General features: G+C 55.6%; 1 protein-coding gene across 2 annotated transcripts; it reads left to right on the forward strand.

Annotated features, from left to right (window-relative positions):
- Positions 1-26,101, forward strand: CNR2 (cannabinoid receptor 2). 2 transcript variants are annotated; one of them, XM_051856699.3, is made up of 2 exons: positions 1-154; positions 24,110-26,101. In XM_051856699.3, the coding sequence occupies exon 2, from the start codon at positions 24,141-24,143 to the stop codon at positions 25,206-25,208; it is 1,068 nt and encodes a 355-aa protein (XP_051712659.3). In that variant the 5' UTR covers positions 1-154; positions 24,110-24,140; the 3' UTR covers positions 25,209-26,101. The 2 variants fall into 2 exon arrangements, with proteins under 2 accessions (XP_051712659.3, XP_002716068.4); XM_002716022.6 differs by lacking the exon at positions 1-154 and adding an exon at positions 17,209-17,763.
- Positions 26,102-26,458: the final 357 nt, after the last annotated feature.

Below are 26,458 nucleotides of genomic sequence, written 5' to 3' on the forward strand. Positions count from 1 at the left end.
CGCTCATCTGTGAGAAAGCGCAACAGCGAGAGAGAGAAGGCTGGCCTGCAGGCAGCGGCGGAACAGCGGCTCAGAGCCGGACCGGGGCCACGCGTGGGGAGTGGGCGCAAGACAGGCAGGCAGCGCCCGCCAGGCTCCCGGCGCCCTCACAACCGTGAGTCGCTTTTCTTATTGTTTCAAGTGTTCTTCCTCATTCCAGAAAACCTGAGTTCTCACCTTAGCTCTTGTCGGCAGGGGCTTGAGGAGCTGGGGGACCCTGTCTGGGGCAGGGGGGTGAGGCTGAATGTCAAGTCTGGAGGCCTGAGGTTTGTGGGGATGGGTGGCGGGAGTGTTTGGGGCTGGCGGAACCAGGAGCAGGGCCAGAGCTTTGGTCTCGTCCCAGAGGCAGTCAGACTCGCAAGCAGCCTGCCTGGGCGCTGGGCACTGCTCCGAGGGCCCATCGTGGTTGAATTTAGTTCACTGTCTATAGTCAGCTCCAGGATGGCTGGGGGCTGGTGGCTTGGTGGCTCAGAGCGAGCAGGAGAGCTGGCCCACCTGGCTTCCCGGCCCACCTGCCGGCCACCAGGCTGTGCTGTTCTGCAGGATGCATGCTTCAACAGAGGTGGGCCAGGAGGGGCAGGCCAGGGCTGGCAGGGGCCTTAGAGACCACCTGGAGAGCGCGGTGGGGAAACTGAGGCACAGAGCAGCAGCGGGGTGGTGTTGGAGGTGTGTCCAAGCCAGGTGCCCACTGCCTTGGAGACCCCACTTGGTGGTCCAATGTGTTTCTGGGGGCCCCGGGTGAGCGTCTGGGGTTGGCATCCCGGCTCTGCCACCAGCGGCTGCATGGTGCCGGGTAAATCACGCCACTTCCCTCGCTGTTCACCTTCCTCTTCCCAGCAGCCTGGGCCTAGAACGTCACTTGCTCACAGCTGGTTGTGAGTGTCGCGGGGGTCATGTCGGCCTGGGGCCGGGTTTCTGCGAGGGGCTAGGGGAACGCCAGCAGCGGAGACTGTGGTCTTCATGCCCTAACCTGGCTGAGGACTGGAGATGAGGACAAAGGGGGGATGTGGGCTGGTCTTCCAGACCCCTGGAGGGCAGGAAGGACTGGACTAGGCAGAGGAGGGGCCTGCTGAGCAACCCAGGGAGGCGGAGCCCCAAGAACCTGGCCCCAGATCTGTACCTACCTGTGGCCCCCCAGAGGGGGCATCCAAGCTGCCCCTGGCCCCAACATCCATTTTTTTGTTTGTGTTAAAGATTGAGTTATTTATTCATTTATTTGAAGACAGAGTTAGAGAGAGAGAGAGAGAGAGAGAGAGAGAGAGGAGAGAGAGCTTTTCCCTCTGCTGGTTCACTCCCCCAAATGACCCTAATGGCCAGACTGGGCCAGGCTGAAGCCAGGGGTTTGGAATTCTATCCGGGTCTCCCAAATGGGTTCAGGGGCTCAAGTACTTGGGCCATCTTCCGCTGCTTTGCCAGGCACATTGGCAGGGAGCTGGATCTGAGGCGGAGCAGCCAGGACTTGAACTCTGGCACTGCAGGTGGCAGTTTAACACATTGTTTACCGGTGAAGCTGTCCTCTGCCTCTCACCAGTGGGGGCTGGGCTGGCACAGGTAAGGCAGCCAAAGGGCAGCCCAGTTCCCCTGAGCAGAGCACCGCCTCCCTCCCCCCTCCACCACCATCTCTTTTTAGCGCAGGTCCTTAGGTGGCTCTCTACTGTTCTTCAGCTTGTTCTGATGAGAGCACACTCAGTGGGATTTTGCACCTCCACCCTACAGAGCTGGTGGGACGCGAGCCTCAGCCCCTCCCAGCATCACACATTGGCCCTGGGGGTCACACACTGAGTGCAAGTGTGAGGGGGCCCTGGCTCCTCTTACAGGGGGTGCTCTTGGTCCTGATGGGCTCCATCTTCTGGAGTCCAGCCACTTCCCTGGCAGAGCTGGACTCTGGATTTTTTTACCAAGACTTGAAGCCACGACCCCCGGAGTGAGCCGCTCAGAGACTTTACATAGAGGTCCCGCATCTCCCAGGGAGCACAGCCCAGCTCCCCGCCCGACAAGGGACCCGCAACCTGGGCGCGCCCCAGCATGGGGCCACCTTGCGTTCTCTTGTCTTCGGATGGCAGCGCACACGCTTCTCCCCCTCCCCACCTGGCAGCTCACTGAGCTCAAAGGACAGGAAGAAGGCTCATCTTTGAAGAGCTTCTGCTTTCCACCCCTCCCTGCAGGAAGTCCCTGACGCTGGAGGCACCCCAGCAAGGAGGCAGGCAGCCCTATCTCTCAGATAAAGCAGAGGAAGGCCCTACAGCCACAGTGACTTCCTCAGCATCACATGGCCGAGGAATGGTGCGGCCAGTGCGAACGGAGTCGGCTCTGCGGGGCCCCGGGCTTGCGCTGTCCCCCACCGGGTCAGATGCCGTCATGCAGGAGGTCCCCTCACCCTTGAGTCAGGCGACCTTGGCCCTGGCTTATCGCTGTCTGAGCTTCCACGTCTTCAACTCTAAAAATGAAGCCGTCATCACATTCCCAGCCTGCCTCTAGTGGGCGCTGGATTTGTTTCCTTCTTAACGTTTTCTTTTAAAAAAATGTATTTATTTTGAAAGTCAGTTACAGAGAGAGAGGGACAGACAGAGAGACAGAGACCTTCCCTCTGCTAGTTCACTCCCTCAGATGGCCAAAATGGCTGGAGTCGGGAGCCGTGAGCTTCTTCTGGGTCTCCCACGCAGGTGCAGGAGCCCAGGCACTTGGGTCATCTTCCGCTGCTTTCCCAGGCCATTAGCCGGGACACAAACCGGCATCCCTATGGGATGCTGATGTTGCAGGTGGTGGCCTTACCTGCTACGGACATCACAATGCTGGCCCCAAGTTAACACATCTCAAGTCAGCATTGATGGGGCATTTGCCACACGTTAGGGCTCTGTGACCTTACCTGGGTCAGTTCTCCCACGAGCTTTCTCACAACCCACACTTGTGAGCTGAGAAGCTTGGCAGGTGGTGCAGCTGCTGGTACAGCTCCAGCCCAGGTCAGTCTGGGCCCACAACCAGGCTTTATCGTGGTGAGACTCACACAGGGGAGCTGGTGTGCAAAGTGCGAGGTGGGTGTGAGGAACAGCCACTGTTGTTATCTCTGCTGTGTCACCTGCAGTGTTTCCGATGCCACAGCACGGACAGCTGAGAACCCTTGCCCGGGACAAAGGGGATCCCATCTTGTGACTGTGGCTGGCCCCTCCCCTCCCCAAACAGCAGGCCACCCCCATAGTCACGTGGTGTCTCCCACCCACCAGGCCTTGTGGCTTCAACGGCTGGCCCAGGGGATCTGTTTCCATCAGCATCTCTACTGGGCCTCCCCGGCCTGTGCCTGGGGCTGTCTGTGGTATCCTCTTACTTAATCCGCATTTGCAAAGAGGAAACTAAGGGGGAGGGGGGAATTGTTTTGCCAAGGCCAGAGAGCCAGAGGGCAGAGTGGGAACCCCCTGGCTCCCCGGCAGGGCTAACCAGACCCAGGGAGGGGTGCCACCAAGAGCGGTGCCCAGAAGAGTAGAACGGTGGCCTCTCCCCTCCATCTCCAGGGTGAGAAAGGGCTCCCGGAGCATGGGGTGTGCCCCGCCCCCACCCATGTCACCAAGACCCCAAGTGCACAGACAGCTCCGGATCACCGGGCAGGCCAGAGCGGGTGCAGCCCCACGGTGGCGTGAGTCAGCAGGCTGCAGGGGTCCCACACACAGGCAGCCTGTTGGTGTGACCTGGGCCAGAAGTGACCGCGGTTGGGCAAACTTCAAGTGTTGTGGTTTCTCCTCCCTTCCCCCACCTGCTCCCATGGCCTAGAGGGGAGGCCTCAGACATTGTATTCACACAGCAAGTAGCAGGCAACCCCACCCCCACCCCACCCCCAACCCCACCCTGCCAAAACTCCCCCTCCCCTGTCTCCCTAGGGGTTGGGGCCGCCTCGGAGTTCCTCATTGAGAGCCACAGCTGTGTTCACAGCGCTGTGCTGAATCTCAGTGCGGCTGTCCTGTGTCTCCCCCTGAATCTGGGGCCTGGGAAAGCAGGAGAGGTGTCTGGGCACCTGCTGAGAACCTGCTGGAACACTGGGAGAAGCAGGCAGGTGCTTCCCAATCCACTCGATCCTCCCCGCCTTGGGGCCAGTCTTAACAAGGCCCATTTGACAGATGCAGCCTCCGGGGCTCAGACACTCGGGAAAGCGGCAGGGACAGGAGTCCTGCCCACCTTCTGCCAGCTTTTCCTGCCAAGGGGAGAGGATTCCAGAAGATTCCTATCATTCAGAGGTCCTGGCGCTTGCTTCCATGTTTCCAAAAGTTGGTAAACAATGGTTTGAATATTTAAGGGATACTATTCTCGTTGTAAGAGTGTCGCAGGACAAATGCAAAGTTGAGAAGCGACAGAGCTGATCAGACCACTGCTAGAACCCACGGACAGGCTGGTGGGTCCTGGGCTCACTGGCGCCATAATTAATCCTACACTGTCGCATTTACAGCCAAATGAACAGTGACTGCAGACAGGAAACTTAAGGAGCTCTGACATCAAGGAAATAAAGAGCAGGAAGATGATAATCACCAATTTGCCTTAAGATTAATAAAGGGTGTTTAGCTGATCAAAGCTCTTACACAGCCCATCAGGGGGAATGCCAATACCCCCCAAAACTCCAAGGGTTGTTAAATAGGAGAAAATAAAGGGTGGGCAGTGGGCCTAGCGGTCCCAGCCCCCACGTGGGAGACCTGGAGTGAGTTCCCGGCTCCCGACTTTGGCCTGGCTTCCCTGGATGCCGTGGGCATTTGGGGAGTGAACCAGAGGATGGGAGCATTCTCTCTCCATCTCCCTCCCTCCCTCCTTCTCTCTCTCTCTTCTATGTTTCTAAAAAGGAGGAAACCATATGCATTTGTCTTTTCCCACATTGGACATAAATGCGACGTGGTCCTGCAGGGCCCGAGCAGTTGCTTGTAGCTGAAGACCTGCCTGGGCGCTATTTCCTCTGCACACGGAGCAAACAGAAAACTCTGGTTGAAGGCCTCCAGGGACGCTCGAAGCACCGAGGGCAAGCGCTCAAGGCTGCCGGTCCCAATGGAGGGACCCTGGTAGGGTTTCAGCCCACGTAACTGCACACTCGGTGCCCGGGAACCCAGCACTTGGAAACTTGGGGAGCAACCATTTAAAAGTAGATCAAGATCGCATGCCTCTTATAAAAGGCAGAGAGGACAAAAAATTTTTTTCTTATGTCATGCATACAATTTAAAGGTTTAAAATGAATGTCAGAGAAAATTATTACATGTTGCGGACCACCGGACGACTGAGGCACCCAAAGGGCTGAGTAGCAGGCGTGGAGAGAATTACAAGCAACACAAAGTGGAGTGAAGAAAGGCAGGGTGGGGGGGCTCCTCGCATGGTAGCTCAAGAGCCCCGAACATCTCCTGCTCTTCATTTTTATTGAACAACAATGGTTGAATCATTACTGTCCCATGTATACAGATACATTAGCATTGAAACGCAGCAAACAGTTGGGAACTCACTGAACCTATTGCAAAGAAGCAAGGTATAAACAAAACTATTTAACTTCTCTAACCAAGCATCGGAGGTGGAGGGCGCTGAATTGTCTGCTGGACAATAGGCAACCTGCCTCACAGACGTCACTTACAGGGAACAAAGAACCCCAGGCGCCTTTGCACCAGGTTGCCCGTGGTGGCGGCGTTCCGGTCTCCGTACACTTTGTTCTATTACAAAAGTCAAGTCCAGGGCCGCCCAACACCATCAAGATGCCTGGGACTTGCTACTGATTTCCAATTTATAAATAAGCACAATTCTAAACTATGCTACATAGCAGGGAAAAACCCCCAACAAAATAGCACATCTGACTTAAAATCACTTCCCTTTTCACGAGGCATAGAAAGCTACCAAATGGCTAGAGTTACTCCGCGGGGGCATGGGGGCTGGAAATTCTGTATGACTGTGAGATAAGCTCCAGGGTTAAAAGAGAGAGAGCAAGGTCAAGTCCAGCTCCCACACTCCATCGTGTTTTGTTCTTTAAGTCTTGGATCTGACCATGAAGTAACTGGACAAGAGAAAATTCACACATAGGCAACAAAGGTAACAGCGACGTAGTGTTGGACTAACACTCCCTAGGCAGCCAGGCCCTGGACCATGCATTCTCTGGGGGCCCCAAGTTCCAGTGCACCCTCAGTGGGGGTTCTTTCCTGCTTCCCAGTTCACAGACAAGGATGCTGAGGGCAAGGCAAGAAGGTAATTTGCCCAAAAGACCACAGCTTCCGTAAAGGGCAGAACCAGAACTCACACCTGCAACTCGGGCTGCTGCTTTTTTAATTTTAAGATTTATTTATTTATTTGAAAGAAAGAGTTACAGAGAGACAGAGGCAGAGAGATAGAGAGGTCTTTCATCCGCTGGTTCACTCCCCAGATGGCCGCAATGGCCAGAACTGCGCTGGTCCGAAGCCAGGAGCCAGGAGCCTCTTCCAGGTCTCCCACGCAGGTGCAGGGGCCCAAGCACTTGGGCCATCTTCCACTGCTTTTCCAGGCCATAGCAGGGAGCTGGATAAGAAATGGAGCAGCTGGGACTCAAACCAGCGCCTATATGGGATGCCAGCACTGCAAACAGAAGCTTTACCTGCTACGCCACAGCGCTGGCTCCTCGGGCTGCTTCTTAGACCTTTTTCTATACAGTCCCTTCTCAGTCTCACTTGGTTGTATCTGTTAACCACAGGACAGGACCAGTGATGTGAGAGGGAAACCCAGGTGACCCTGTGAGTTAATAGTGCAGGGAGACCGGATCCCAAGTCCCGGGCCCAAGATGGTAACTCACTGTCTTTTCAATGGCCCCAGAGACCAAACACCAAACACACTCACCGTGCACTGGATCAGCTATAAAGGGGCGGGTGGAACATGTCTGGCCCAGCCCCAGCCTCTCCTCACCCACCCCCGCAGTGGCTGAGGGCCCACCCCAGCTTCCGTTTGGCCGACAGCCTCTTCCAGGTGCCCTGTGTCCCCTGCAGCCCCTTTGTCACCACTGACAGATCTCAGCAGCCTCTGCAGCTCTGGTTTCCTCAAGTGCACCAGAAGTGGGAGCCACGCCAGTCCCCACATGGGCTCGCCATGAAGAACACGTAAGTCATGGAGCCCCGTGTGCAGAATGGGGCCTGGCATACAGTATACAGTAGGCACTCAGTCAACATTTACTTTTTTTTTTTTAATTTGTTTTTATTTCCTTATTTGAGAGGCAGAGTTACAGACAGAGAGAGGGAGAGATGAGAGAAAGGTCTTCATCCACTGGTTCACTCCCCAAGCGGCCACAGCAGCCAGAGCTGGGCCAATCAGGAGCCAGGAGCTTCTTCTGGGTCTCCCACGTGGGTGCAGGGCCCCAAGCACTTGGGCCATCCTCTGCTGTATTCCCAGGCCATTCAGCAAGGAGCTGAATCAGAAGTGGAGTAGCTAGGACTCGAACCAGCACCCATATGGGATGCTGGCGCTGCAGGCAGAGGCTTAGCTTACTATGCCACAGCACTGGCCCCCACATTTGCTATTATTGTCACAATTGCCAGGGTGTTCCAAGTGCTCCCCACCTCACATCTCCACTCCCCCCACTTCTGTTTGGGGAACCAGCCTGAATCACAACACCCACTCCCACCACTACAACCCAACAAACAAACCAGGGCGACGTTCCCTTTGTTATCTGGCCAAGCCAGGAAGAGGTTGAACAGCCCAGAGGGAAACCACAGGTGATTCAGAACATCCATCCTGTGGTTAGCCCGGTCCTGCTCCTGCCATAGAGAGAAGCTACTGTGAAAAGTCCGTGTCATCATCCAAACTTCTCTGTCCCCTTGATTACACTGCCTTCTTTTTGAAAAGGTTTATTGTGTTTATTTGAAAGGCAGAGTGGGGCCAGCCCTGTGGCATAGCAGGTAAAGCCACCGCCTGTGGTGCTGGCATCCCATATGGGTGCTGGTTCGAGTCCCGGCTGCTCCACTTCCAATCCAGCTATCTGCTATGGCCTGGGAAAGCAGTGGAAGATGGCCCAAGTGCTTGGGCCCCTGCACCCATGTGGGAGACCCAGGGGAGGCTCCTGGATCCTGGCTTTGGGTGGGTATGGCTCCAGCTGTTGTGGCCATCTGGAGAGTGAACCAGCGGATGGAAGAACTTTCTCTATTTCTGCCTCTCCTTCTCTCTGTGTAACTCTGGCTTTCAAATAAATAAAAGTCTTTAAAAAAAAAAAAAGAAGAAGAAGAAGGAAAGAAGGAAGGAAGGAAGGAAGGAAGGAAGGAAGGAAGGAAGGAAGGAAGAAGGAAGGAAGGAAGGGTGACACACTGGTTCTCTTCCCAAATGACCACAGCAGCCAAGGATGGGCCAGGCAGAAGCCAGGAGCCTGGAACTCTATTCGGGCCTCCCACACAGGTGGCAGGGGTCTAAGCACTTGGGCCACTTTCCACTGTTTCCCAGGCAGCATAGCAGGGAGCTGGATCGGAAACGGAGCAGCAGGAGCTGGAATCAGCTCCTAGATACGGGAGGTGTATGGCTGAGCCCAGCGGCACCTGGTTATACTGCCTTTGTTGTGGCTTCTCGCAGACTTGGGGGGGGGGCACCCAAACCAACATCCAAGCCATAGCAGCCCCGCTGTGGTGAAAGCTTCCATTGCTACAGACAGCAGCAGGCGAGCAGTCACATCCAGGTGTGACTGTGACAGGGTTCCCCCAATCCCACGCTACCCCCTGCCAACACACACACACACACACATACACACACTGATCAAGACCTCAGTGGTGGCCGGCGCCGCGGCTCAATAGGCTAATCCTCTGCCTTGCGGCGCCGGCACACCGGGTTCTAGTGCCGGTCAGGGCGCCGGATTCTGTCCCGGTTGCCCCTCTTCCAGGCCAGCTCTCTGCTGTGGCCCGGGAGTGCAGTGGAGGATGGCCCAAGTGCTTGGGCCCTGCCCCCCATGGGAGACCAGGAGAAGCACCTGGCTCCTGCCATCGGATCAGTGTGGTGCGCTGGCCGCAGTGCGCCAGCCGTGGCGGCCATTGGAGGGTGAACCAACGGCAAAGGAAGATCTTTCTCTCTGTCTCTCTCTCTCACTGTCCACTCTGCCTGTCAAAAAAAAAAAAAAAAAAAAAGACCTCAGTGGTGCCCAGGGTGAAGGGCACCCACGTGTGGTCATCAGCCACTTATTTCCATCTCAGGATCCCTGAGTTCCAAATCCCGTAGCAGGCTTTCTCTGAAGGAGGGAGCGAGGCCTCCAGTTCCCAAGATGGAGGGGAGGTTATAAAAGGCAGAGGAGCTGGGAGTCGGGCCCCAGGTCAGCCGGCCGTGTGCAGAGGGACAACACTGCGGGGCGCATCTCCCGACGTTTCCTCTGGGCCCCTGGGCCCTGCGGTCTGGAAAGCAGGAAATGGAGAGCCCAGCAGTTGTTTTTTAAAAATTTTTGTTTATTTATTTAAAGCACAGAAAGAGAGAGAGAGAGAGAGCGCGTGAGCAAGAGCGCTTCCATCTGCTGGTTCACATTCCAGATGGCCACAACAGCCAGGACTGAGCCAGGCTGAAGCCAAGAGCTGGGTACTCCATCTGGGTCTCCTGCTTGAGTGGCAGGGGCCCAAGTGCTTGGCCAGGTGCATTAGCGGGGAGCTAGATCAGAAGTGGAACAGCTGGGACTTCAGCTGGCGCTCAGATACAGGATGCTGGTGTCGCAGGTGGCAGCTTAACCCGCTGTGCCACAACGCCGGCCCTGACACTCTTTTTAACATGAGGGGACTTCCGAGTTGGAAGAGAATGGAATTAAGCGATCCATTTATTTTGGTGCCCGGGGAAAGTCTTGAAGAAGACAAGCCCTCCTTGAGGAGTTTCACATGTGACGCAGAGAACTTCAGCCAGTCACCCAGCCGCAGGCACTGAGCGGCCAGCACGGGCCACACGGCTGCGCCTACGACACAGCAATGGGAGTGGGTGTTTAGCCTGCTGGTGAAGACACCAATGTCCTCCCCTAAAGTACAGGACTTCAGTTCCCGCTCCGGCTCCTGTGTCCAGCTTCCCATGAACGCAGATCCCAGGAGGCAGCCGTGATGGTGATGGTTCAAGTCGTTGGCTCCCTGCCACCCACGTGGGAGACTTGGAGTGAGTGTTTGGCTCCCAGCATCAGCAGCAGATCGGCCCCACTGTTGCAAGCCCTTGGAGAATGAACTGGCAGTTAGGAGACCTCTGTCTCTGTCTCTCTCGATAACAGCAGTGAGCAGAACCACCAAGGAGCCCCTCCTCTCTTGGGGCAGAATTCGAACTCCCTTGCAGCTGCTGGTGCTGGGTTGCGGTGGTGCAAGGAGGAAAGAATGGAAAGGAGAGGCCAGGAGGAGATTCCTGCGTGGCTGTACAGGGAGACCCCAGGCCCCTCCAGCCAGGCTGCCTGCCTCCCACCACAGGGGGCCTCCAGGTCTATCAGTGAGGCCGGGGTTGGAGTTGGACTCAGCAACTTACACACCCATGCTGCCTGAGCCTCAGCTCCCTGTCTAGAAAGACCGTGAACATGTGGGTGGATGTGTGGCACTGTGGTTAAGCAACCTCTTGGGACGGCTGCATCCCATGTCAGAGTGCCTGGGTTCACGTCCTGGCTCTGCTTCCAATGCTTCCTGCTAATGTGTACCCTGGGGGGAAGCAAGCGATGGCTCAAGGTCTTGGGTCCCTGCCACCCACGTGGGGGACCTGGATGGAGTTCCAGGCTCAACACTGGCTGTTGCAGGCATTTGGGGAGTGAACCAGCAGATGGGAACACTGTCTCTCTATCTGTCAGTCCCTGTCCATCTGTCTGGGTCTCTCTGCCTCTCAAATAAGTAGAATATATATATATGTATATATATATTTCTTTAATTTTAAAAAAATAGTGGAAATAAGACAACCTCCTTCGAAGGGCAATGTGTTACCAATCTGCATGGCTATAACAAAAGCTTCGAGGCTGAGCAACTTCATAAAGAAAGGAGATTTACTCTGCTCTCAGTTCTGGAAGTTCAAGGGCGAGGGTCCACATCCGGGGATGGTCTCCCGGCGCAGACCCCGAGGCCGCACGGGAAGGCGCACGGCCAGGGGCGGAGCGGGCACGTTTTCTCTTCCAGTCTTTCCCTCTTACAAAGCCAGTCTCTGCCCAAGAGGATGGCCTTATTCAGTCCCAGTCGCCTCCCAAAGGCCTGTCTCCGAGCACTGTGAGGGCTTAGGCTTCCTCCCTGGGACCTCCTCACCGTGGGGATCAGATGACCATACATGAACCCTGGGGGAGGCCTTCAGACCACATCCAAACCGAGCACCTCTCCCAGCCGCCAGAGGAGGCTGCGCCTGGCCGTGCGCTGGGAGCACCTGCCATCTGCTCTTTGGGAGCCTTCATAGCCTCACTCTGTGCTCCTTAGTATTTATCCGTTCAAAAGAAAACATTTTACCTACAAAATAAATGAACCTGCAACCCTCCCCTCTCCCTACCCTCCTTCCCCCCCTGCCAATAAGGAAGCGGTGCGAGTTAAATGCTCCTGTAGCACCCGCCACAAAGGCGTGAGCCGGCAGCATGCGGCTCCATTCTCCCGGGGTGCCCTCACCACAGCGACCCGCCCCAGGCTGTATGCCGAGGGGATGGCAGCTCCAGCTGCCTGCTCGTAAGCCAGATGCTAAGAAGTTTGCTAAACAGAAAAGTTATGTTCATTAAAAATGCTATTTCCATTAGCATACAGGATCCTGGGGGTAGGGCATTTGGCACAGGGGTTGAGACGCCCACGTCCCACACAGGAGAGCCTGGATTTGAGCTGCAGCTCTACTATGATCTGGCTTCCTGCTAACCCACACCCAGGGAGGCAGCAGGCCTAAGTGCTTGGGTCCCTGCCACCCATGTGGGAGACCCACATGGGGTTCTGGACGCCTGCTTCAGCCTGGCGCAGTCCTGGTTGGTGGGGACTTTCAGGGAGTTAATCAGCTGATTCCCAAAGGGCCACAATGGCTGGGGTTGAACCAGACTGAAGCCAGGAGCCTGGAACTCCATCTGAGTCTCCCCTGTAGGTGGCAGGGGCCCGAGTACTTGGGCCATCCTCCACTGCCTTCCCAGGTGCATTAGCAGGAAGTTGGATCAGAAGTGGAGCAGCCGGGACTCAAAAAGGTGCCCATATGGGATTCTGGCGTTGCAAGGGGCGGCTTAACCCACTGCACCACAATGCCAGCCCCGGGTGCTGACTTTGCTACAGTCTGGTTAATCATCAGCCAGGATCCCAGCACAGACTGGGCTCCTGTTCGTTCAACCCCAAACATCCTGAGTGGAAACGACACCATCCCCTTCTGCTGTCCTGGCTGCTCTTCCCTCCTGCCTGTCACCTCCCTCCTTCCCTGACCCTCCCTCTACTGGCCCAAGGGCGCACAGAGATGACACTGTCTTTCCCTTTCATCAGCAGCAAAGAGCTAGGGAAAGCGCAGAGGAACCCATCATGTGCACACACACTGTGTATGATCTACGATCGCACCCATTACCAGGGGCCCTGTGTGCCTGGCACCGCCAGGGAGACTCGTTTTACAGTTGGGAAACTGAGGAAAAGCAGTAGCCAAGTCAGTGAGTGCCAAGGGCACCGCGCTCCTAACACCTGGCTGAGCCAAGACTGGACCCAATGTGTCTCTGCTGGACCCCAGAGCCCAGCTGGGAAATCCGAGGGAGAGAGGTATTCTGGACTCCACCCAGGAGCTGGGGACGGAACCAAAGTCTAGGCCCAGCCAGTGACCGCAGGGCGTTGGCGAGCAATCAGAAAGAGGGGAGATGGGACAGGCCCTGGGAGCAAAGACAAGGAGTGTCCATGGCCAAGGCCCCCATGTCTGGGAAAAGGCCATGCATTTGAGCCTGCGCCTTCCCAGTGCGACCTTGTCATCACTAGCACTCACATCCTAGCTTCGCCTGCCACTCACTGTGGTCTGGGTCCCTCGGAATCTGCCTGCCCAGCAGCCGTGAGCGTCCCAGGCTGCGATACAAACGTGGGTATTGTTGGGTCCTCTGGAAGGGAAGTGACTGAAGTGTAAGGTGGTTGAAAGAGGAAGAAGATGTGAGAAAAGACTCACAAAACCGTCCCCGGGGCAGACTGCAGACTGCTTGCTTTACCCAGTGTTTGCTTGGAGGTGGAGGGAGGAGTTGCCAAGCCAGAGGCTGGGGTCCTACATCTGCAGAATAATGGAGAATAAGGGTCCCTAAGGCCCCCACCATGCCTGATTAGTGTCTCCGGGCCTCTATTTCCCCATCTATAAAATATGGAAAATAATAATAGTAGTAGTAGTAGTACCTGTTTTGTAGGATCCTTTTGAGTTTTCAATGATAGAACATACAGAAAGCACTAGTACAATGCCAGTTAGCTGTCCACATCGTCCCCCAGTCTTCTTTCTGGGTGACAGTTTTGGACAAGAGAGAGCAAGCAGCTTCTCCCAAGAGCCAACAGGTGCTGCTGCCAGGGTCAGGCCCGGAGCCCCTGACTCCTCCCTCGGGACCCTTTTCTGCCCCCCTCCCCCAATCATGCCCTCGCTCTAGTTCCGTTAGGCAGCTAAGCCACTGCTAAATTAGTCTTGAATAGTTCTGCAACGTGCCGTGGAGAGTGCAGGTGCGAGTTCCCCGCCCACAGATGGAGGCACTGACGCTGAGCGAGCTGGCTAACCTGCCTCCAGATCACACAGCCTGGGCACAGCAGAGCTGGGGGTTGAACCCAGTGTCGGTTCATCCCCAGACCGTGGCGCTTCACCCTCACCTGGCTCAGCTCTGCTGGGAGGGAGACTGGAGCGGAGCCAGAGGGAGGCACAGGAAGGTCCCAGGAAAAGGAGTGAGTCCACAGCAGGTGGCAAAGACACAGAGACCAGGGCTGGGGCGATGACAGACAGTGGACGGCAGACTCGGGGTGGAGTCCCACAGGGGGCCCACATGTGTAGCCCACGGACATTTGAGAAAGGAATGTTAGAGGAGAGCTTACCGACGGTCACCTGCTCCAGTTCCGTGACTTCTTTCCTGGAAGGACCAGGGGTGGCTATGCTATGAATGAGAGCAGTGGAAATAAAATCACTCACAGCAGTGACTGAGTCAGGAGCCAATGTGAGCGGCTCCGGGCTGCACCCGGTGTGCGTGCAGTGCTGGGCTTGCCGCAGCCTGGGGAGAAGGCAGCACCCCTCCGTCTCAAGAAGCCTGCTGTCCCCCCAACAAGCATCTGTTCATTCATTCCTCCAGGCAATTGATTTAACAGCATCGAAGTGCCAGGATCAGGCACGGGAAAGCCCAGGAGGAACTTAGTAACGGAACGGACAAGGAAGCAAGCCCCTTGCAGTCCTGGTCCTCCCCGCCCTGGGAGACTTGATGTATTTCACCTCTATCCATACAACTCCTGGGACTCGGGTCCTTGGGCGCCCCCTCCCCTGGTACATCCACTCGGGGAGTGACCGCCCACCTGGTGTTCCAGCCCACAAGGTCAAAGGGCCTGAAAAGCTGCCCACCTTCCAGTTCATGTTCCGCTTTAGAGCCACTGCCGTGGCTGCCACCTCATTCTGCAAGTGTGGCCCGGGAGCACCAGGATGAGCCATGCAGTGAGGCTCCGGGGGAACGAGCAGCGGGGAGCCGTGTGTGTCACAGGCTTGGGATGGAGCGGAGGTGTGTCCGGGGCCATGACTGCCTCCCCTGGCTGGACGGGGCTCCACCTCCCTGAGGGCTGCTAGCTTTGCTCCAGCCCTCCTCCAGACTCCACCAAGAACCAGCTGTGGCCCAAACACTGGGACAGGCAAAGTAGAATATGAAGATGACTTTACTTCCGGGTCCAGATTCTTCTCTCGAGCTTAGAGGTTCCGGACACAAGACACAAAACGGACACAGATAACACCAGGTGGACACAGTGGTCTGTGCGCTACAATACAACTGGTTTCACCCAACTGGAGGGGAGACCAGAGTAGGCTTCCTGGAAGAGGTGGCTTTTGCTACAGAAATAGATGTAAAAATTGGCAAGATTCGGGTGAAGGAACACCGTCTATAGCCGCAAAGCCCCAAAAACCTTATTGCAGTGGTGCCATTCCCGCACACACACACCCCAGTGGTGGTGCACAGCACTGAGGGAGCCACCCATGTGTTTCTGATGAGTCACCCCTGCAGGTCAGGCAGGTGTGGCCTTGCTGTGATGAAGTTTCAGCTGAGACTGAGTGGTGATCCTTTGCCTGCCTCGGCTCAAGAAAAACTTCAGATTTTTTATTTATTTTCATTTTATCTGAAAGGCAGAGAGACAGAGAGATCTTCCCTATGCTGGCTTGCTCCCCAAATGCTCACAAGAACCAGAGCTAGGCCAGGCCGAAGCCTTGAGCCAGGAACTCCATCCAGCTTTTCCACGTGGGTGGGAGGGGCCCAAGGACTTGATCCATCATCTGGGGTGCATTAGCAGGTGCCTCCCAGGGTGCGCGTTAGCAGGAAGCTGGAAGAATCGGGACTGGAGCCAGGACTCGAACCCAGGCACTCTGATATGGGATGTGGGCGTCCCCAGCAGAGAGACTCAGCCACTGTGCCACACGCCCGCCCCGCCGCGGCAGAGGTGAGGCCGGCTGCCGACTGTGTACTCTCACTTCACACTTTCACTTCGGTCAGGAAAAACCCAGGCACACCTATTCCTGAGCAGTTTCCCAGGCCTCGAGGTTCCCTTCCCAGAACTCAGCAAGTCAGGGCTCCAGGTGGCAGCCCCGAGGCTGCCCCCAGCCTGGACACCTTACTGCGGACAGGTGCTTGCTGGCTGCGGCACTCTTGTCAGGCGAGCAGAGCACCTGGTCTGTTGGTTCTCTTCGAATCTTGCATTTGTACAGCATCAGATCACAAAATGCTTTTGCATGCATCCATGGTTCTTTTTTTCTTAGGGATTTATTTATATTTGAAAGACAGAGTTACAGAGAGAGAGGGAAAGACAGAGAGAGAGAGAGAGATCCTCCACCTGCTGACTCACTCCCCCAAAAGGGTCACAGTAGTCAGGAATAGGCCAGGCTGAAGCCAGGAGCCTGGAAGTCCATCCGGGTCTCCCACACAGATAACAGGGGCCCAAGCACTTGGACCATCCTGCACTGCTTTCCCAAGCGCATTAGCAGGGAGCTGACCAGAAGTGAGGCAGCGCCCATATGGGGTGCCGGCATGGCGAGCAGCAGCCTAATCCACTGCTCCACAACACTGGCCCCACCTTCAGTGGTTCTTAACATCTGACCATCACTGACCACTTAAAATCTGTGACTCCTTCCTACTAAACAGTGCATAGGCGTGAAATCTTCAGTACACTTTGCAAGGGCGGACCCGTAGCCCCAGGTTCAAAACTGTCATGGAGCCCATTTGGCTGCCTTATTTTTTAATTAATTAATTATTTATCAAAAGGCAGAGAGACAGAGACAGGCACAGAGAGATCTCCCATCTTCTGCTCCCTGCCCCAATTGTCCACCAAAGCCCAGACTGGACCAGACCAAAGCCAGGAGCCTGGATCTGTTCAGGTCTCCCACATGGGTGGCACGGACCCAAATACTTTTTTTTTTTTAAGGAATTATTTATTTATTTGAAAGACAGAGTTACGGCCCGCACCGCGGCTCACTAGGCTAATCCTCTGCCTTGTGGCGCCGGCACACTGGGTTCTAGTCCCGGTTGGGGCGCCGGATTCTGTCCCGGTTGCCCCTCTTCCAGGCCAGCTCTCTGCTGTGGCCAGGGAGTGCAGTGGAGGATGGCCCAAGTGCTTGGGCCCTGCCCCCCATGGGAGACCAGGATAAGTACCTGGCTCCTGCCATCGGATCAGTGCGGTGCACTGGCCGCAGCGCGCCAGCCACGGCGGCCATTGGAGGGTGAACCAACGGCAAAGGAAGACCTTTCTCTCTGTCTCTCTCTCTCTCACTGTCCACTCTGCCTGTCAAAAAAAAAAAAAAAAAAAAGACAGAGTTACAAAAAGAGGTAGAGCCAGAGAGAGAGAGAGAGAGGTCTTCCATTCCGCTGGTTCACTCCCCAAATGACCCCAATGGCCAGAGCTGAGCCGATCCAAAGCCAGGAGCCAGGAGCCTTGTCCTGGTCTCCCATGCAAGTGCAGAGGCCCTAGGACTTGGGCCATCTTCCTATACTGTGCCTTCCCGGGCCACAGCAGAGGGCTGCATCGGAAGAGGAGTAGCCGGGACTTGAACTGGAGCCCATATGGAATGCCGGCACTGCAGGCTGAGGCTTTAACCCACTGAGCCACAGTGCTGGCCCCAATGGGCTCAAATGCTTGCACCCTCACCTGCTGCCTCCCGGGTCATGCATTAACAGAAAGCTGGAGCAGGAGTGGAGCTGGGATTTGAACCCAGGCACTCTGATATGGGACAGGGGCATCTTCTCTGCTTGCCAAACGCCTGGCCTCCCCAGGGAGAACGGGACACGTCTTGTTACTGTCATCTCACAGAGAAGAAAGGGGCCCAGGATTTCAAAGGGGCTTGTGCGGAGGCAGAGGGGGAACTGGAACCAGCAGTCCGTGTGGCAGACACTGAGCGCCTGTGCGGGACCTTCGGCCGCAGCGCCCGCCCCGCCTGGAGACCACACGTTCTGACCCCTGCAAGGCTGCGGCCCGAAGGGAAGACAGGAAGCTGGGTTCCGGTTGCTCTGCACATCCTGTTGTTGTCGGATGTTGTCTTCCTAGACGCTCCATCCAAATGCCAGCATTTCCCGTCCCCGCCCACTTCAGATAGTAACCACGTGTCAGGGGCCACACAGGCCTGGGTGAGGCACAGTTGCCAGCCGCTACCCTCCACGTCCCTACCTGGACCCAGCGAGAGGTAAGCCATTCCCAGGCTGGGGGGAGCTGGAGTCCCCGTGGGGGGCGTGAGCAGCAAGGGTGCAGAGAGCAGTGCGGGCTCATCCCTCAAGGCCGGAGTGCTGTCAGCATCGGGGGGGAGGGGCTCCCGCTGCCTGCCAGCAGTCAGGCTAACAGCATGGGCTAGGCAGGCCGTCTCACGGGATCACCCCCGGAGCAGCTCACTCCGGCCCTTCCGGGCGGGTTTCAGTTTCATGATGAAGATGCCTGCCTCCCACATTGGAGTACCCGGGTTCAGTTCCTGTCTCCTGACTCCAGCTTCCTGCTAATGCAGACCCTGGGAGGCAGAGGCGATGGCTCAAGCCATTGGGTTCCTCCCACGTGGGAGACTTGGAATGAGTTCTGGCTCCTGACTCCTGGCCTCAGCCCAGGACCTGCTGCTGCAGGCGTCTGGGGAGTGAACCAGTGGCTGGGAGCTCTCTCTGTCAGTCTGTCTGTCTCTGTCTCCCTGTCAGCACAGCTGTGACCTTAACCAGACTCAGCGAAGGACACCTGTCTCAGGGAAAGGCTCCTCCCAGCTTCTCTGTGCTGGCAGCACCAGGCTTTGTCTTGTGACTCAGGGGCCGGGAACCCAGTCCTAGCTCTGTCGCGAACCCCCTGGGCGACCTCAGGCAAATTCCCTCCCGCTCTGCTCTGCTCCCTCCGTGGAAAACTGATGGAGGTAGAGCAGGTGGGAGGTTTCCATCTGCTCCTTGAGCCGGCTGCTTCCGCGGAGGAACCTGGGCCGCCTGGAAGGAGCCCAGAGGAGACAGGAACTCAGATTTCTGCTTGTTATGGAGATAAGGACCCCGTGGACTATAAATGGTCTGTGCTCTCGGATGCCCTCCGCCCAGCATGGAGTGGGTGACATCCCCATCGCAACGAACACTCCGTGTGTAGCGTTCATTCACTGACATCCGCACTCTCACACGCATTGCGGACGAGCAATGAGGCAGTCGGCGCATTAGGTATCGTGAACGAGGCCAATCTGGCTGGGACCTGCACCCAGGGGATTGGCTCCACCTGCAGCGCACTCACACTCAGGGTCTGCACTGGTGGAGGCAGCCCCTTTCCAGCCAGGTGGCTTCATTATCAGGCAGGTTTTGAGAACCCACCCATCACAGGCATTGGGCTAAGACACTGAAGACTGGAATTTCAAAAGGCTCACCACTCTCTGATCTTGACAAGCTCTGGGGCTCAGCCAGGTGGTTTACCTCTCTGGGCCTCTGTTATCTGTGAAGTAACAACATCCATCATTTTAAAAATTATTTTTTAAATTAATGTGATATACTCTTTTTAAAAGATATTTATTTATTTAAAAGACAGAGTTATAGAGAGGCAGAGGCAGAGAGAGAGAAAAAGTATTTTATCCACCGGTTCACTCCCCAAATAGCCACCATGGCTGGAGCTGGGCCAATCTGAAGCCAGGAGCCAGGAGCCAGGAGCTTCTTCCAGGTCTCCCATGAGGGTGAAGGGATCCAAGCACTTGGGCCATGTTCTACTGCTTTCCCAGGCCATAGCACAGAGCTGGATAGGAGGAAGAGCAGCCGGGACTCGAACCGGCACCCATATAGGATGCCAGCAGTGCATGTAGCAGCTTTAACCGCTACGCCAGAGCGCTGGCCCCTCTTTTTATTTTTTTAAGAATGAATTTTCCTGTTCTAGTCCCAGCTGCTCCACTTCTGATCCAGCTCCCTACTAATGTGCCTGGGAAAGCAGCAGAGGATGGCCCAAGTGCTTTGGCCCCTGCATCCACATGGGAGACCCAGAAGAAGCTCCTGGCTCTTGATCCAGCCCCAGCCATTACGACTGTTCGGGGAGTGAACCAGCAGATGGAAGATTTCTCTCTCTCTCTCCCTTCTTATCTCGCTGTAGCTCTGACTTCCAAATAAACAAACAAATCTTAAGGAAAAAGAATGAATTTTCTTCTCTTCTTTCTTCCTTTCTCTCTCTCTTTTTTTTTTTATCTTATTTTACTTGAAAGAGAGACAGAGATAGAGACAGACTGAGAGAACTCCCATTTGCTGGCCCACTCCTCAAATTCCCCACTGAGCCTGGGCCAGGCTGACTCCAGGAGCTGGGAATTCAATCCCAGGTCTCCCATGTAGGTGGCAGGGACCCGGCTGCTTGAACCATCACCTGCTGTCCCCAGGAGTGCACATTAGCAAGAAGCTGGAATGGAGAGGACCAGATCCAGGACTCAAACACAGGTGCTCCTGTGTGGCACGCAGCGTCCCAACCACTGCACCGAATCCCGACATCTAACCCGAATTCTTATCTCATAGAACTGTGTGGATGCAATTAGACTGTGGCTGGAGAAAATATCTGTAGAATTTAAACTCCATGCAAATGTTGGCTAGAGTGTTGGGTTTTTTAAAAAATATTTTTAAAGATTTATTTATTTTATTTGGAAGGTAGAGAGAGAGAGAGAGAGAGGGAGATGGGGATTGAGAGAGAGCTTCTATCTGCTTGTTCACTCCCCAAATGGTCATAAAGACTGAGGCTGTACCAAGTAGAAGCCAGGAACGTGGAACTCCGTCTGGGTCTCCCACATGGGTAGTGGACCCCAGCGCTTGGGCCATCTTCCACTGCCTTCCCAGGCACATTAGCAGGGAGCTGGATTGGAAATGAAGTGACTGGGACTCGAACCTGTGCTCATATGAAATGCCAATGTCACAGGCGGAGGCTCAACCTGTTGGCCACAACACCAGCCTCTGTTGTTGTTAATTAAGAGAGAGAGAGAGAGAGCGAGAGAGCACTCCCATCCGTTGGTTTGCTCCCCAGATACCCACAGTGACCAGAGCTGAGCAGAGGCCGAAGCTCAGTGGGAGTCAGAAACTCAGTCCAGGTCTCCCGCGTGGGTGGCATTAGCAGGAAACTGGAGTCAAGAGCCGGAACCAGCAATCGAACCCACTGTGGATGCTGGTGCCAAACACCCACCCCCTGGTTATTGGTCTAGTTCGTGGGCAAAACATGTGCAGAAGCAGTTGCCATGGATACAAAGGAATTCTGGGAGCTTCACATGAGATTGTGGGAGCTTGGGATTGGAGAAGGCAGGAGAGCTGGGGAGGAATCTGGGGCAAGGAAGAAGTGCAGCACGCAGCTGGGCCGGCCAAGGCTGCCTGCAGTGGCGCTGGGCAGTGGCGCTGGGCCGGCCGAGGCTGCCTGCAGTGGCACTGGGCCAGCCGAGGCTGCCTGCAGTGGCGCTGGGCCGTGTGTGCACAGGCAGCTCGTGGTGCTGCTGTGAGCTGCCCTGTTCTGTGTGAGCCACCCATGAAACGAGACTGTCCCAAAGCCACATCAAATCAGTCAATCCAACAAACAGGGGAGAAAAGAAAGAAACAGGGGAGAGAAGTCGCTACTTAACCCAGTACCAGGGTACTTCAAAAACTTGTGTAAAAATAGAAAGACCTAACAAGACCAAAGCCAGTTCCCTGAAAAGATAATACATGGGGCCAACACTGTGGCATAGTGGGTAAAGCCGCCACCTGCAGCGCCAGCAACCCGTATGGGCACTGGTTCAAGTCCCGGCTGCTCTGCCTCTGATCCAGCTCTCTGCTATGGCCTAGGAAGGCAGAAGATGGCCCAAGTTCTTGGGCCCCTGTACCCATGTGGGAGACCTGGAAGAAGCTCCTGGCTCCTGGCTTTGGATGGGCTTTGGACAGCCATTGTGGCCATTTGGGGAGATCCAACAGATGGAAGATCCCTCCCTCTATCTCTCTCTGCCTCTGCCTCTCTGTAACTCTGCCTTGCAATAAATAAATAAACATTAAAAAAGAAAGAAAGAAAAGATAATAAATAGACAACCTCAAGCCTGGTCATATAAAAAAGGAGGGGCGTTGTTGGACCTATCAGTACATTCCAAACTGGGGTGCTAGGTTCAAGTCCCAGCTCCACTGGCTAATTCAAGCTCCTGGCTTTGGCCTGGCACAGCCATTGCAGGCATTTGGGGAGTGGGCCAGTGGATGGGACCTCTTTCTGTGTGTCTCTCTCTGCCTGTGAAATAAACTTTTAAAAAGTATCTTATTTTAACAAGAACAAAAGGAAAGAGACCACAAATCAGAAAGATGCCCCAGGAGCTGGCGTGGTGGTGCACCGGGTTAAGCTGCCACCTCCGATATCCAAGGGCAGGTCGGAGTCCCTGCTGCTCTGCTTCGAAACCAACCTCCTCGGGTGCCCAGGAAGGCAGCAGATGGCGGCCCCCAGCGCCTGAGCCCCGGCACCCACATGGGAGACCCAGATGTAGCTCCTGGCTCCTGGCTTCAGCCTGGCCCAGCCCTGGCCATTGCAGACATTTGAGGAGGGAAACAGTGGATGGAAGACCTCTGTCTGTCTCTGTCTCTCTCCTTCTCCCTCTCATCACTCTCTGCTGCTCTGCCATTCAAACAAATAAGTCTGAACAAGAAAAAATATTTAATTTCCCTCCTTACTATTCCTGTCTTCTGCCTTCTCTGCATTGACACTGTTGCTCTTTCTTGAATTTCATGAGCTGGATGTTGAGCTCGTCAATCTCTTCTTTTTCTCTTGTAACGTGTACTATGAATGGAATGTGTCCCCGTGCCACACCGCTCAGCGCAGCCCACACATTTGAATGTGCTGTGATGTCATGATCATACAGTTCTAAGCATTTTCTAATTTCCTTTATGATTTTTGGCTCAAGATTATTCAGAACCTCTGAAGTTTGTCAGTCATATTTGTTCAGTTCTTGATTTCTAAGTAAATTGCATGTGGTCAGAGCACGCCTTGCGTGTGACAGATCGTTCAACATGTTTCTGAAAAGTGCTTGTCACTGGCACATAGGCAGTCTGATCAAGACCCACATACGTGGTCTCCGGTCACGGGGCGCGGAGTTTCACGTGTGACTGATGCACAGAGAGCCAGAGAGGCTGAAGCACACGGAGGGGAGGTCGGAGGGACAAAGGGGCCGGAACACACAAAGCCCCTGTGGCCATTCTGAGGACCTCAGCCACAGCCAGGGCTTGCGTTTTTGTTTTTCAAAGAAAAAAAAAGATTTTTTTTATTATTTATTTGAGAGACAGAGTTACAGAGAGAGAAACAGAGAGAAAGGTCTTCCATCCACTGGTTCACTCCCCAGATTGCCAGGAATCAGGAGCTTCTTCCAGGTCTCCCACATGGGTGCAGGGGCCCAAGCACTTGGGCCATCCTCCACTGCTTTCCCAAGCCATAGCAGAGAGCTGGATCAGAAGAGGAGCAGCTGGGACTTGAACCGGTGTGAAGCCAACGTTTCACCTCTCATCCGGTACTTATTAAAGCTTCAGTACCTTTGGGCCAGCGTTGTGGCACACAAAGGGTTAACTCACAGCTTGTGCCGCCCACATCCCTGTCTGAGGGCTGGTTCCAACACAGCTTCCTGCTCTGTGCCTGGGAAAGCAGAAGATGGTACTTGGACTGCTGTTACCCATGTGGGAGACGTGGATGGAGTTCTGGCTCCAGGCTTTGGCCTTGCCCAGCCCGTGCCATTGTGATCATTTGGGGAACGAAGCAGCAGATGGAAGATCTCTTTATCTGTCCCTTTCTTTCTGTCATACTGACTTTCAAATAAATTTTTTAAATCTAAAAAATAAAAATGAATGAATTCCTCAAAGCTGGCAAAACAGAAACAGCAATGTTAAAATAAAGGGGGGAGGGGCGGCACTGTGGCGTAGTGGGTGAAGTCTGCAGGGCCAGCATCCCACATGGGCACCAGTCTGAGTCCCGACTACTCCACTTCCAACCCAGCTCCCTGCTGATGCACCTGGGAAAGCAGCAGAGGATGGCCCAAGTGCTTGGGCCCTGCACCCACAGGGGAGACCCGGATGAAGCTCCTGGCTCCTGGCTTCGGCCTGGCCCAACCTGGCTGTTGTGGCCATTTGGGGAGTGAGCCAGCAGATGGAAGATCTCTCTCCTTCTCTCTCTCTCCCTCCTTCTGTAACTCTGCCTTTCAAATTAATTAATTAATTAAAAAAAAAAAAAAAAAAGCAACAACACAAAACCACTTGCGTCTGATCACTCCAGATTCCACTTCTTGGTTTTGATTTCCCCTTGACTTCTGACTCCTTGCTTTCAAAGGGAAGTCTTAGAATTTGTCTTCTGGAAAATAGAAGGCCGAAAAGCTTACAGGGCAGTTTTGCTTGTCGCATGCCCACGTCCCTCCCCTGAGGCACCCGGGACAGAGCTGGCTCCCCACGCTGCTGCGCCACGGAGGGACTCAGGGAGACGGGGCACGCATTGCTTTCTCGGCACGTTCTCCGTCCGCTGCACAGGTCGCAGTTTTGACTGCTGTCAACCACTGGCCATTGTCGCACTGACTGGGTCTCTTCTCTTCTCAGAGCGCTACAGCAAAGCCAACGGGCCCACCCCATGGAGCCATGCGGGGTGACGGAGGCGGCCAATGGCTCCACCGAAGGCTTGGACTTCAACCCCATGGAGCAGTACATGATCCTGAGCGACCCCCAGAAGATAGCTGTTGCAGTGCTGTGCACGCTCCTGGGCCTGCTGAGCGCCCTGGAGAACCTGGCCGTACTCTACCTGATCCTGTCTTCCCACTGGCTCCGCCGGAAGCCCTCGTACCTGTTCATCGGCAGCTTGGCTGTGGCTGACTTCCTGGCCAGTGTGGTCTTTGCCTGCAACTTTGTAAATTTCCACGTCTTCCAGGGTGTGGATTCCAGGGCTGTCTTCCTGCTGAAGATCGGCAGCGTGACCTTGACCTTCACTGCCTCCGTGGGTAGCCTGCTGCTGACCGCCATTGACCGCTACCTCTGTCTGCGCTACCCACCTAGGTACAAAGCCCTACTGACCCGTGGGAGGGCACTGGTGACCCTGGGCGTCATGTGGGTCCTCTCGGCGCTGGTGTCCTACCTGCCCCTCATGGGGTGGACTTGCTGCCCCAGTCCCTGCTCCGAGCTCTTCCCCCTGATCCCCAACGACTATCTGCTGAGCTGGCTCCTGTTCATCGCCTTCCTCTTCTGTGGCATCATCTGCACCTACGTGCATGTCCTCTGGAAAGCCCGTCAGCACGTAGCCAGCTTGGCTGGGCACCAGGACCAGCAGGTGCCGGGAGTAGCCTGGATGCGGCTGGACGTGAGGTTGGCCAAGACCCTGGGCCTGGTGTTGGCTGTGCTGCTCCTGTGCTGGTTCCCAGTCCTGGCCCTCATGGTCCACAGCCTGGTGGCCACGCTGAGCAAGCAGGTCAAGAAGGCCTTCGCTTTCTGCTCGATGCTGTGCCTCGTCAACTCCATGGTGAACCCCGTCATTTACGCCCTGCGGAGTGGGGAGATCCGCTCCTCTGCCCAACGCCGCCTGGCCCGCTGGAAGAAGCGCCTGCAGGGCCTGGGGCGAGAAGAAAAAGAAGAGGCCCCAAGGTCAAGGTCATCCATCTCAGAGACGGACAGGAACTTCACCCTGGGGCCAGAGTCTGGAGGGCAGTAGTGCTCGGAGCTCGGGCGATGCCACTCCAGGTCTGAAGCGACGCTGCTCTTGCGGGAGCAGGGGATGCCACAGCCACCCCAGTAGGCTGTGAGGTGCTGGGACCGACTCCCCAGAGAGCCCTGCCCTTGCCAATCAGCAAGCAGCCTGTTGAAGAGCAAGGGCCTGTGGCTGGGAGACAAAGGGCTGGGCGGGCTCAGCGGGTGTCAGGCCCAGCAACGCCCTGCCCCACAACGTGTCTCAGCGCCTGTGTCCCCCAGAAACCACAGGCGCCCAGGGAGCCTTCCACCCCCAGCATTGAGGGACTTGGAGGATTCTTCTAGAAACCCGGGTACCACTGCTGATCTTTGGGCCTCCCTGGGTCAGGAACTACGAGAGATCACACCTCCGGGTCACCTGGGCCCACGGAGGGCAGAGAACTGTGATGTGCTGAGTGTCCAGGTGTTGGCCCCTCTTCTGGAGGTGGGGGATGACATCAGCTTTGGGTCCCTTGTTCGGAATGAGGGCCCCACCCCCACATCCTAACAGTCCCCACTCTCTCAGCTCCTTGGAGGAGGCACAAACATTCAAGACACAGACTTCAGAAAATTGTGTTGGGGCCTGCGCTGTGGCACAGTGGGCTAAGCCTCCCGCCTGTGAGGCCAGCATCCGATATGGGCGCTAATTTGTGTCCTGCTGCTCCACTTCCAATCCAGCTCTCTGCTGTGGGCCCCTGCACCCTCACTGGAGACTGGGAAGGAGCTCCTGGCTCCTGCCTTCCGATTGGCCCAGCTCTGGCCATTGAAGCCATTTGGGGAGTGAACCAGCAGATGGAAGACCTGTCTCTGTCTGTCTCTCCCTCTCTCTGTCTGTAACTCTACCTCTCAAATGAATAAAAAAAAATTTTTTTAAATGAATATTGTGCTGCCCCTGTAAGCTCCTGCGTGGCAGTGCTGCCAGGAGCAGGCGGTCTGTCTGGCTAACCTAACTCGGAGGAAGACTTTGTCAATTCCCCAGTGCCCTCGGTACAGTCCTGGAGCCTCCTGCACACCCCAACAATGGGAGGTGAGAAGCGCTACAGGGAGGAGGGCAAACGCCTTCCTACGTGCCAGGCACCAGGCTAATGGGCCACAGCCGCCTAGCCCAGCAAGGACCTAGCTCCCTGCTTTTGACGACCCCAGGGTTCCCACCTTTCACACGTCAGAGAGGCTGGGTTCTTCTCAACTTGCTTAAAGCGGGAGGCAAGAGCGTCGCTGGTGGTGGGCAGGAGTGCC

Source organism: Oryctolagus cuniculus, chromosome 7 (genome assembly GCF_051225735.1).
Source record: "Oryctolagus cuniculus isolate XC-2025 breed Fujian yellow rabbit chromosome 7, ASM5122573v1, whole genome shotgun sequence".
Classification (NCBI taxonomy): Eukaryota; Metazoa; Chordata; class Mammalia; order Lagomorpha; family Leporidae; genus Oryctolagus; species Oryctolagus cuniculus.

Excerpts from the sequence above, each read along its gene's own strand:
- CNR2 (XM_002716022.6), top strand. The coding sequence starts at position 17,309 with ATGGGACAGGGGCATCTTCTCTGCTTGCCAAACGCCTGGCCTCCCCAG. Across the intron at positions 17,764-24,109 it reads CTACCTGGACCCAGCGAGAG|AGCGCTACAGCAAAGCCAAC; the intron begins GTAAGCCATTCC and ends TTCTCTTCTCAG.